The sequence below is a fragment of the Microtus oregoni genome, unplaced genomic scaffold (genome assembly GCF_018167655.1).
Source record: "Microtus oregoni isolate MIOR12 unplaced genomic scaffold, Mior012 000062F_ref0000492, whole genome shotgun sequence".
NCBI classification, from domain to species: domain Eukaryota; kingdom Metazoa; phylum Chordata; class Mammalia; order Rodentia; family Cricetidae; genus Microtus; species Microtus oregoni.
In genome coordinates, this window is record NW_024543872.1 from 5,851,677 (window position 1) to 5,864,271 (window position 12,595).

General features: G+C 42.0%; 1 protein-coding gene across 1 annotated transcript in view; it reads left to right on the plus strand.

Moving 5' to 3' along the window:
* The window catches only part of LOC121439764 (vesicular, overexpressed in cancer, prosurvival protein 1), a 70,904-nt gene that overhangs the window by 43,406 nt on the left and 14,903 nt on the right, over window positions 1–12,595 (plus strand). Inside the window, exon 3 of the mRNA XM_041640384.1 lies at window positions 5,294–5,371. Coding sequence (XP_041496318.1) covers window positions 5,294–5,371 — 78 coding nt within the window. The remainder of the gene's footprint in view (window positions 1–5,293; window positions 5,372–12,595) is intronic.

Below are 12,595 nucleotides of genomic sequence, written 5' to 3' on the forward strand. Positions count from 1 at the left end.
TTGTGCTGGAAAGAGTCCATAAATGATTAAATTGTATTATACATGAAAAACGAAGACTGAATTGGATGTTAATGGTAGACTTTCCCACCACTGTGTCAGAACTAAAATCCCGTCACTAATAGATAAAACCTAGTTTATTAACTTAGCAGACTATTAGCTTTCACCAACCCAAAAGCTAAGAATGCCATCAGATAGGCATCTAATGCCTACAGAAAAGCTCCCCCTATCTTGTTGTAACAATCTCTCTGATGTACCCACCAATGCATTTTAAAATAGTCAGGATTTATGATTTTCTTTATTCTGTAAAACTATAAGACTTCATGAAACTGCCTCCATGTTGGAGCATGGAAGTTAGGGTAAGGTTAAATCTGTGTGTCCGGGCCATGTCATTTAAAATGGCTCCAGAATAAACTCTTTCACATTCCATGTAAGGTGAGAGCTGTGTTTTTTAAAAGGGTTGAGTTGGTGGGAGGTTCTTTACCATGTGTTATAGTTGGTAAAAATGTTAACTGTGTGTGTGGAAATTGGAACAAATTGGGATTCTTCCTGATAAAGGAAAGTCAAGATTGTACCCAACGTGGGCATGGTCTCCCATTGAGGGAAGAATTGTAATTGGTAGAGTTGTATGAACAGGTTCAGACTTCAAATGAAAATAGTTAATATTGCAAAGAAACAAACAAAGCCAAAAGGAAGCAAAAACAACAATAAAAAACCAACCCTACTCTTGTGACGAACACGGAAAGGAAGAGAATGGTCTGTGGAGACTGAAGGCTGTATTCAGGGAAAGGGTTTCTTTTCCAATAAGTTGGAGAGTCACGGTGTTGCCAAGACTGAACTGGAAATCCTGGACTTAAATAATTCTTCTGCTGCCTTAGGCTCCTGACTTGCTGTCACCACAGACATGCTACTGTCCTTGGCTGACAATTAAATAGTAAGTCAAATAGTATGTAAAGTATAAAAGTATACAGCTTAATTATTAGCCATATCCTGTTGTCCAACACTGCCCCATGATGATAGCAGCTGCCAGTTGTCATGACCTCTTATACTTTGCCCCCCTCCACTCAGGTTACAGCTGCTCTGCCACATTCAGGATTAATTTCCTACATATCATTTTAACTAATAACTATTTAGCATCTGCCTGGGCAGGTTACTGTTACAATTTCAAGGGTTGCTTTAAAACAGCAAACATTTGTATTTCTATTACTCCTGAGGCTAGAAACCTATGATGGTACCAGCTGACCCAGTGTGGTTTGTAGACAGCCATCTTCCCTGTAGAGAAAAAGCAAGCTGTCTCCTGCCTGGTCTTATAAAGGCACTAATTTCATTCCCAAGGGCGTCACCTTAATGACCTGATGACTTGCCAAGACTTACCATAACATGCCGTCCTATTAGTGATTTGCATTTCTGAATATGAATCTTGTGGTAGATGCAGGAGAGGGAGACAAGTCCATCTAGTCCATCACAGTAACCAAAAGGGAAAGGAATGTATTTTCCTGCGATGTCTTACTATATAGTGCTGACTGGTCTAGAACTCACTATGTAGACCAGGCTAAGAAACCACAGGATCTCCCAGCGTCTTCCTCCCAAGTACTGGTGTTAAAGGCTTGGACCACCACACCAAATCCAAAAGGAAATATTTATATGCCAATATTTTACTATTTTCAAACTAGAAATATTTGTATTTTATTGACATTGAACATTCTCTAACTTAATATGTCCACCTATTCCATTTATAGAATAAATGTGTCTAAAGGCCAGATCCTGTTTACTTCTGGACAGTGCTAATAATGACACGTGCTTATTTCTCATCCTTAAAAACTCGGCAGAAGGACCGTCTCACTTTTTATATTATTTAACTGACACTGGCACAGACTGCAAACTCATGGCCCACAAGTACCCAGACTTATTCTTGCACCCTCAGGACTACATTACTTCTCATTCATCCAGAGAGAAACATAGACACCCTAGCGTTATCTTTGGAATATACTGAATTACAGATTAACACCTGCTCAGGGTAATGTGTCCTGTTCTCTGATGCGATCTACATTTGGATCCCAGCGTGCAGCGAGAAGCCTTGGCTAACAGACAGCCATTTCCAAACGGAAACTGCAGGCCCATATAATTAGGAGTGCTGACCAGTGAGTGGGTAAGAATGGTGTTATTTTCTACTGCCAGTCTGGGAATTGGTGTATCTGGTCCACAGTAGAATGAGATGGAAAATCCATTCTGTTATCACCATCTGCTCTGCACCCAGTTTGGTATTAATGACTTCCTTTGGAACACAAATGCTTTTTCAGGCATTGGGCACGTGTGTTAGAGGGTGGCCTTATTCAGTACATTATACCACCCAGTAATACTTTCTACACTGAACTAAGCTCGAGGTTGTAGTTAGCATTTAGTTTATAATTGCTCATATTTGAAATGGCAGCAGGATGTGCCTCATCCTCCAGTTGAAGGAGTTGGGATGAGAGTATTAACCTTGGGTAAGTAAGTGTGTGTTCCTTTCGCTGGGAAACATTTGCGGGCATCTGACACTGAGAGTCAGGCCAGAGATGCAGAGGAGTCCTAAGGATGCTGAAGAGTGAATGGATGTGTAGCTGAAGGAGCCATAATGAATGCCTTGTGTTTTGAGAGGAGAAAACAGTCATTTGTCAGTATGTACTTGCAGTTTCCAAACTGAAAACTTAACTTAGGCTTGGCTGTTGAGTCTTACGGAAAGGAAGAGTCTGAATGAAGACCTCACAACCCACTATGCTCATGATATTCTGGGAGAGATGGGTTTTCAGATGGAGGGCTGCATCTGTTGTTATAGCAACAAATGCAGGTAATCGTTACCTATATATTCAAATACTAAATATACAAGAGCTCCCAGAATTCTAGGCAAGGTGCTCTAAGTATGTTTATAAGCTGGCCTATCTTCCTGCCTCGAAGATCTGTAGGATGTCTAGGCTTGGGTTGAGTAGCTGCTTCCTTAGAAGGGTAACAGTAAAAGTGAAACATTTTAGCAAATGCAGTGTTTGAAAACCATTCTGAGCATTAAAGGTATCAATGTCCACCCATGGCATCTTTTATGCAGAACTGTGGATTGAATAGACCCCATCAGGCAGCTGACAACAGAATGAGATTTCCCTTCTGGTTTACTGTTGCCACATACACAGATTCTCTAGTTGGCAGGGGAGGAGAGCAGCTCCTGTTAGAGCTGAGGTAAAGCCCAGAGAGGGATTCTTGCAGAGCAGGAGAGCAGTAGTTCAGAAGAGCTTCACCTGGCTCCCCAAATCCCCTGTGCCGGCAGGACAGAAAACAGTGCCTATCCGCAGCAGGTGAACAGAGTGTTCCCATTAACAATACCCTTGTGAGAATTACACCTTGTAAAATTGATGATTGCCAGATATCAAGTAGTACAGCTGGAAGCAAAAGTGACCATTTGGCCAATTTTGTATTACCCCAGAAGATGTAAGAGATCAGAAGATCTTATCTTGGGGCTACTGACAGTAGAAAGTCACCTCAGAGCCCAGAGGCTGGGACTTGGGGACACCCAGATGTGCCCAGGGAGGTGACAGAAGCCAATTTTGGATATAATAGCACTTTAATCATATTCAGGTTTTTGTTTTTATTTGTTTGTTTGGACATCCCCAAAAGTTGCTCTGAAAAATACAATTTATGTTACAGCCTATTGCATATGTATTTGTATACGACAGAAGTCTGTTTCAGAAGATATTTTTTATAAAAGGAGACATCTAACCTTTTCTCATCCGTTTTCACCTTCATAACATTAGTTAAGACCACAGAGATTGCAGCAGTTGGAACAGAACTATTGTAAGTACATGTGGGTCCCCCCCAAACCAACACCACACCTGTACCTTGTGTCACTTGTCATATTATGTCAGGCTTCTAATGATTGTTACCTGCTAACCATAGCGAGAGCTTAACATAAATGCAGTCTTCTCTGGGAGTCTCTATAGCCACTACAAAGTTTCCATGCAAAGAACCCCTGAAGTTGAAATCAAAGAGCAGCTTCTGCTTCCTGTTATAGGCTCAGCTCAAGGACTTCCAGCCATTGGCATAAGGGTACTGCTTTCATGTTATCTTTCAGTTCCCAAGCAGCAGGGCCACGAACAAAGAGGTAAATCAGGTGGGAGTAGAGAAGGTACCCCATTGTCAGTGCTGTGTTCAAAGTGACAGTGCTCTAGAAGCTACTGACCTCCTGGCTGGCTGACTTTCCTTGTTGTTAAAAAGTAATAACTCCTGAGAGAAGCACTTGAGTAAGGGAAGGTTTGTTTTGCCTTTCTGCAATCCGTCATGGTGAGAAGTCATAGCGGTGAGCATGGCTGGAGCTGAGGCGTTAGGAACATGAGGCAGCCCATCTCTGTGCATCTGCATCCAGGAAGCAGAGGGCGTGAGTGTCCTTGCTATGCTCACTTTTACTGTCTGTCGACCTGAGACCACAGCTCACGAAGCCTACTCACACTCAGAGCAGTCTCCCTGCTTTAGTTAAACCTCTGGAAGTTTAACACCCATCCTCAGCCACATCCAAATGTTTACGTCCTAGGTAATTCACGTCTCGTCAGGTTAACAATCAAGGTTAGGCGTCACCCCAGCTGAGTTCACTGTTGCTATCAGCAGACAGTAACCAGAGCAAAGAGGGGGTGCAGCAGTCCTGGAGTGTTGTTCTGTGGTTGTTTGCACCTTGCATATGGTTACTAGACTCTAACAAAGCACTTAGATTGGTGCCTGTAAGAAGTAATTTCGTGGGTGGCTCTTCTGGGTTAGGACAGCCCCTGAACATGTCCCATGAGTCAGGGTCCTGCCAGAGGCCTTGGGTAGGTAGAGGATTATGGAAGCACGTAGTCTTTATAAAGACAAGGCCCTGAAATCAGCATTTGAAGGGTCCCCATCATTCTATCTGATTTGCTATTAAAGAAGCTAAGGTTGATAGATTTAATAAGAGAAATCACATAGATAGAAAGTGTCCGACCAGAACAAAGCCCTTTCTCTTAACTTGACTCTGTAACCTTTGCTTTTAGCTTGCGAGGGCATTGGAGGCAGTCCCACCTTCCCCAAGGTCAAAGGTTACCCACAGCATAGGACAAGTCCTTGTTAGTGTTCCTATGTTGCAGAGATTCCTTGGAGCATGGGTCTGGTAGACTCAGCGCCCTTTCTGGTCCTGAAGACTCCCCAGAAGGAATCCATTGTGATTTTTCTAAGTGCTTATGCTTGTAGAGAGTCTGACGGAACCACACAATGAGGAAAACTGAATCTTTTTTTACCCAGAATTCTGCCCTCTCTCCTGCAGATGCCGTTCCTATGAAGACTGCTGTGGCTCCAGGTGCTGTGTGCGGGCCCTCTCCATCCAGAGGCTGTGGTATTTTTGGTAGGTTACAAGTTGTTCTTCTTCTGAGTGCCCTTCCCTAGTTTTGCCTCCAGTCCTCAAGTGCCCACTCTCAGCCTAGTGACAACCTCAGTTCCAATGTCATCATCATGGCCCTGGTCTCTGGGACAGTCTGGCTGAGTAAAAGCATTTGGCTTGCCTTCTTCCTGGGCTGCTGGGGTAGGAGTTTGCAGAGCCTTTTCCGACTCCATTGTTGCTGTCTGGGTAAGAGGAGCTTGGAGAAGTACAAGTTCCGCCATGAGCAACTCCTTAGCCAGCTCCTGAAATAGTTGTTGTAGGAGGCTGCCTGTTTGTTTCCGGCTGCTTAGCCCCAAAAATAGTCATAGAGAAACCATATTATCTGTAATACTGTTTGACCAATAGCCTAAGTGTATTTTTTGCTAACTCATACTTTAAATTAATCCATCTCCATTAATTTGTGTATTGCCACAAGGCTGTGGCTTACCAGATAAAGTTCCAGCGTCTGTCTCTGGTGGGGCTACATGGCTTATTTCTGACTCTGCCCTCTCTCTCTCTCTCTCTCTCTCTCTCTCTCTCTCTCTCTCTCTCTTTAATATATATATCTTCCAGCCTGGCTATACTCTGCTAAGCCATTGGCCAAAAGCAGCTTCTTTGTTCATTAACCAATAAAAACAACACATAGACAAAAGGACCTCCCACATCAAATGGTGTCAGGGCAGATTGTGTTCAGGAGTCAGAATCAGCAGACTGAGACTTGTGACAAAGTTTCTGTTGCCTGAAAACCTCCCCTCATCTGTATCTACAGTGTCTTAGCTTTCAAGACAGGAACCCTACATCCTCACCCTTCCCCAAGCTCCTCACAGAGATTTGGGTAACGTACGAGATCCATCAGTTGCACCTTGAGAGAAGGGTGGGAGGCACACTGTCGTTCAGACAGTAGCCATGGGCAAGTCTTAGCTCTCCGAAAGTCTCTGGAGATACACTCTGCTCTGTAGCCAAGAGGCATTTCACATGTGGGCCGTGGCACAGTGCCACAAAGGGGACTTCTGTAAAAAGCACTGATCATTTCTTGAACTCGTCTGTTTGGTTTGCTTATGATCATGTGGGAGACCAAAACAGGAACAAAATACCTCGTGAGTTAAAGGGAGACTGAAACAGGAACAATATACCTTGATGGTTAAGGGTTCTGTTTGCAGCTAAGACATTAAAAATAAGTTTCTGTTTCTCTTAAGTCCTTGCAAGCTAAGGTTTCTGTTTGTAGTTATTTAAGTTCATGTTTGTCCTGTGTTAAGTCCTTGTGAATTAAGGTTTCTATTTGTAGTCAGGAATAAGCTCCTGCTTCTTAGCTCTGATATAAACTGCTTACAACCCACTCACAAGATGTCATTACCCTTATTCCTTCCTTTTCATTGTATCTTTCTAACAACGTACAACAGGCAATTCTTGCACCTGTGCAAGTCTCCTATAAAAGAGACTTCAAAAGGCCATCAGGGACAGCTCTCTCAAATCCCAACTTAGGGTGAGAAGGCCAGCTCTCCAGTCCCAGGTTCACCCCCAAATACAGCTTGCTTTAATTGGACAATCATGGATTTGATCTTTTCTACAAACAAATGTGGTAGTTTTTAAAATTTTGTGTCAGACCCCATTCCTAGGGAACCTCTGTGGCTAGTCCTATAGGAGACTTTGTGACTAATACAGCCATGAGTCTGAAGGGATGACAGGTCATAGTGATGCCCATCTCCAAATGTCCCCTGTTGAGTTCCTCAAGCTGCTGCCCCATGGTGACCTGGAGAAGCTGTCCCTGTAGTCTCTAGAAGGTGACTCAGGCTGTCAAAGTGGACTGTCACAGTCCAGGTCTTTTCCTCTGGCATGGTACCTGCAACTTAGTGTTTAAATGAGTTCCCATAGTTCAGCCTGGCAGGCCCTGTGGCAGAGGCTCTATCTTACCTTATCTAAAACTTTTTTTTTTGGGGGGGGGGAGGGTCTTCCTATACATCAAGTAATTACCTCTTAGCCCTGGGGATTAGTTTTCGCTAAAACGATCAAAGTCAAGGTAATGGTCATAACCAGCTGAACTAGTATGCAGGTCTCATTGAGTCAGGTGGTAGGTGGGGGTATAAGGTTCCCCCGTTTGCAGCAGCCTCATGTTAATTGAGGAGACATCGTGGACAGACTTAATTTCTATTTGCCTCTCTGTTGCTTGAAATATTTAGGATATGGGTGCAGACACTAAGATCCACTGAGTTAGAGAATTTGTCCCCTGTCATGTAAGGCATGAAAAGGAATTCATCTTCCTTGTAGATAAAGAGGAGGTGTTCCTTGTTCCGGCCTACACACCAAGAGCAGTAAGTTTTGTTTTCCCATGCGTTCTCATCCTATAACAGTGAAATTTACTCTGATGGCATCTGTGTCCATTCAAGGGAAAGGGCACTACTTGAACGTGGGGATGTCTTGTCATGTAAGTGTACTGTAAATTTAACCTACATTACTAAAGCATTCAATTTTCTATAACCAGCTTTTTTAAAAAAATACACCTGGTTTTGAATATTATTTTATATTAAACAAATCTTATTTTAAACTTGTTTTGAGTAACTTAAGTTAGGCTTAACTTTGACAGCATTTACGTAAGACTGTATAGTGGGAGGTACATTGGTTTCTCCCTCTCATTCTGTCTCTGTAAACGAGTTAGATTTGGGCTGAGCATGACAACAAACACATTTTGGACACATTAAAGACATTTGGTCATGGGGAAAGATCGTCACCAATCCCACATCAGACAGATCTTCAAAATAAACAAAGAACTCAAAAAATTGGTCATCAAAAGAACAAATAATCCAATAAAAAGTGGGGTGCAGACCTAAATAGAGAACTCTCAACTGATGAATCTAAAATGATTGAAAGACACTTAAGGAAGTGCTCAACATCTTTAGCCATCAGAGAAATGCAAATTAAAACAATTCTGAGATTTCATCTTATGCCTGTAAGAATGGTCAAGATCAAAAACACTGATGACAACTTATGCTGGAGAGGTTGTGGGGAAAAGGGAACACTTCTGCATTGCTGGTGAGAGTGCCAACTTGTACAGCCACTTTGGAAATCAGTATGGCAATTTCTCAGCAAATTAGGAAAGAACCTACCTCAAGACCCAGCAATACAACTTTTAGATACATACCCAAAGGATGCTCAGTCATTCCACAAGTACATGTGCTCAACTAGGTTCATATCACCATTATTTGTCATAGCTAGAACTTGGAAACAACCTAAATGCCCCTCAACTGAAGAATGGATAAAGAATATATGGTATATTTAGACAATGGAGTACTAGGGAAAAAATAATGACATCTTGAAATTTGTGGGCAAATGGATGGATCTAGAAAACATCATATTGAGTGAGGTAACCCAGACCCAAAAAAACAAACATCATTGGTACTAACTCATAAGTGGCTTTTAGACATAAAGCAAAGAAAAACCAGCCTACAATTCACAACCCCAGAGAACTTAGACAACAAAGAAGACCCTAAGAGAGCCATACATGGATCTAATCTACATGGGAAGTAGAAAAAGAAAAGATCTCCTGAGTAAATTGGGAGCATGGGTACCTCGGGCAAAGGTAGAAGAGGAGTGGGTAAGAAGGGAGAGAAGCAGAAAAGAATATATAGCTCAATAAAAACAATAAAAAATAAAAAGCAGACATTTGATCAGTTATAAGGTGGCTAATAATTAACATTTATGTCTTAGCTATCTTTGTTGTAACAGTTTATAATAGACTGGCAAGATTTCGTAATTTTATCTGTTAAGATTTTAAGCCTTTATATTACAGTTTTGAACTGAAGCCCTTTTAGTACCAAAATACATTTTAAACTGTAAAAAAAGTCAATGGGGAAACTGGGGACCTCATTTGATCCTTCTATAGTGCAATTTTATAAACTCTAAATTAATTTGAAGAATAATTTCTATTAAATAGCTCATTTTATCATATATAATTATATATGTTACAGGAAAGAACAGTAAGATCGACTCTCATAAAGAGACATAAGAATAAAAGGTGTATAATTAATTTTTACTGTAGTTTTTTGATGTGTTCAGTCTCTCTAATAGTTAAACTTAACAAAGTTAGCAAAGATATACATGATTAGGCATTATCTTTATCTAATTTTTTTGCTAACATGAATAGACCATTATAAACTTAAGAATTTGTAAATCTCAGTCATCAAACATACATCATCCTTAAATTCCATCATTTTTTTACAAAATTTATTTTATTGTAGAAAAATCCGTCCTTACCTACAATATTTTAACCTTTTTAACCAAAAAAATAGCTTCATAATTTATAAGACTTTTTGTATCTATTTATTTTTAAATTTTATTTCTCTAAACAGTAGTTGGATTCAGATTATATACATGGAATACTGTAGCAAATTGAGATTACCTGTATACAGACTGCTAAGTAGTAACCTTTTCTGTTGTAAGTTTTGAGCTATTTTTCTGATTGGAATTTTATAGTTTTATTTTTTGTTTTTTGTTTTTTTGGCTTTTTTTTCAGTTTTCCCCCTCCACCCCGCAATGGTCTTACAGATCCTGAGAGGAAGAAAGTTTAAATTTCAGCAAAAGCTTTAAAGATATACATGAGCTTGAATGGGGGAACATTTTTGTAAATCAGAACGAAGAAGGGTGTATGTATTCAAAGGGCATCTGGAATTACAGCTAGCCATTATAACCTTTATATGTAAACCTTTCTGATTTAACAGTTTCAAATACTAGTCATAAATAAACTTACCATTTGTTGTAAGAACTTTTTCCTAAGGGGGCTTACTAGGCAATATCTAATTTCATTGGGGTCTTTAAACAACATATGTAACAGCTTTTTCCTTGCTGCATTGGTGGGCCCTCTTCCCAGTCTTAGTTTTTAGCCTGTATGCCCTAGTTTCTCCAACCTTGATGTCAAATACAGTTAAGCGCTGATTGCATTTAACCAGCTGGCAGGAGCGAGGAGTTGACGGGATACTCAGATGAGGGTCCAGGACTTGCCTGTCGCTCCTTTCTTAAAGGAGTAATAACATAACAAGCCCATTTCTGGGTACTCGGCCACAGCTGGAACTGTTATTGGGAGGTTTCAGACACGGAGTGTTTGTGTTGGTTTGAATGAGAATGGCCCCCATTGGTTCATGTATTTAAATGCTGGATCCCTAGTTGGTGTAACCATTTGGAAAGGACTAGGAGGTGTGGCCTTGTTGGAGGAAGTGTGTCACTGGGGGTGAGATTTCAGAAGCCCTGACCAGACTCAGTGTCTCTCTGCCTGTGGGTCAGGATGGAAAGCTCTCAGCTCCTTGCCTTGCATCTCTGCTCCCTGTGATAATCATGGATTAACCCAGATCTTTAACCAGTTTGTGTGTGTGCGTCTACAGGTGGAGGCAAACAACTTGAAAAGCTTAATAAGTATTTTTTTTCTTATAAAGACATCAGGTTGCAGAATAATGTGTGATAAACTAGAGAGCAGTAAACAGAAAGTGAAAATTAGACAAGGGAACTCAAAACTTCTGACATCAGGCTGTTTCCCCTCCCCCCACACCCCCTCTTGATGTCTGTGTCTTTAAAACTGAAAAGTACAAATAAAAGCAGGAGTACGCAGACTCTAGGGCAGAGGCAAAGGTAGACCACAGGCTTAAGGCAAAGGAGGCCCAAGAACAGGAAGAATATCCTATCTCAGGAGAAGCAGACTTAGAGACACAGTAGAAATGGCAGGCATTAGGACCTAATATAGAGCCGACCTCAAGTCTGTCCTGAGCCACATAGCTAAGAGGCATCCCCACACTGAAACTTGCCTTCTACTTTGTGGTCATTCTGAGATGGAGTCCTGGATTCCCAGGCTGGCAAGGCTACCAGGATGCCAGGGGTCTTGGCTGGGATAAGGAAATGGGAGGGGCTGCTTTGTTCCTGTCTGCATCACAGCCGCAGCCCCTGCTCCCTTGCTCTTGCAGCCACCACTCACCCTGTGCTATTTGCCGTCCTGTTGCAGCTGGGTTGTCTTGCAGGGTTCCATCAGCAAGCCTCTATGGCTCACTCCCTATGGACCAGGGGAGCCCTTTGAGAGAAGGAAGATGGAAGTTGACTAAGTTCCAGGCTCTGAGTGAGATGTTAAGTGGGAGCTGAGTGACAAGGATGAGAAGAGGTGGGGTAGGTCTCTGAGACTGAGAGCGAGGGAGAAGCAGAGGAAGAATCGTTTGGGAGGCACGACCAAGTGAGGAAATGGTCTTCAGACAGAAGGGTAGTTGAGTTAAGCTGTGGACAGGCAGAGGACATTTTAGTGTCCTGGGGAGTAAGAGGAGTGCAGTGCCTAATTTTCAAAGATCTCTGCTTAGAAGAGGAAAGGGGCAATCTGAGACCACCACAAGGAGTTTGTGACCCAGGCGGACCATCCTTAACTGTGGTAGTGGCTCCTGAACTAGCTCTTTTTCATTTGTAAGTGTTTGGACAGGAAGGCTTTCTCAAAGTAACATAGTCTCCCAGCGTCTATACCAGCAGCCAACGCCAAAAACCCTTGGGAGGTTTAATGTTCAGTCTACTTCATAGAAGGCCAGTCGACTTCACAAAAAGTGTGCAGCTTTTCCTTGAAGAGTGAAATACCACAGTCCTCCTCAGATCTCTTCAGTATACATTGAAGGGGTGAAATCTTGGATTGGGTGGTCCCCACATTAGAAGGAAAGTAAGTGGCTTGTTGAAATTTATTAGAAAGATAAACACAAAGGCAATAGCAATAAAAAATAGACATCTCAACTCCATGTAAGACCCATCACATGTCCTGACTTGGGAGTAAGAAAGGTTCCCAGGCAGGTGACTCCAGGAGCTGTTTGGTATGCTTGGAGATTCCCCAACCTGGAGGAAAGGGTATGTAACTGGGAAGACCACAGATAACAAGAGAGGATACACAGAACAAATAACAAATACTGGCAACCATAAGGACAGAGAATGTAAAAAAATGCTCCAGGCACCCAAGCTGCAGTGACCCTGTGACTCAAAAGAGCAAGAGTGAAGTGTGCAGCCAAGAGAAGCCATCATGAAGCCAAAATGAGTGCAGTCCACCTGTCTCTCAGAACCAAGAGAGGGGGCACAAAATAAGACAGAAACACCAATATCAAACCAACAAAATAACTCCCCCCACAGAGCTTGCCCTGTGTGTACTGAGTCATGTATATAGTTGGCTGGTCATTCATGCAGACTGAAACCAAACCAGACCTCTCATGAGAG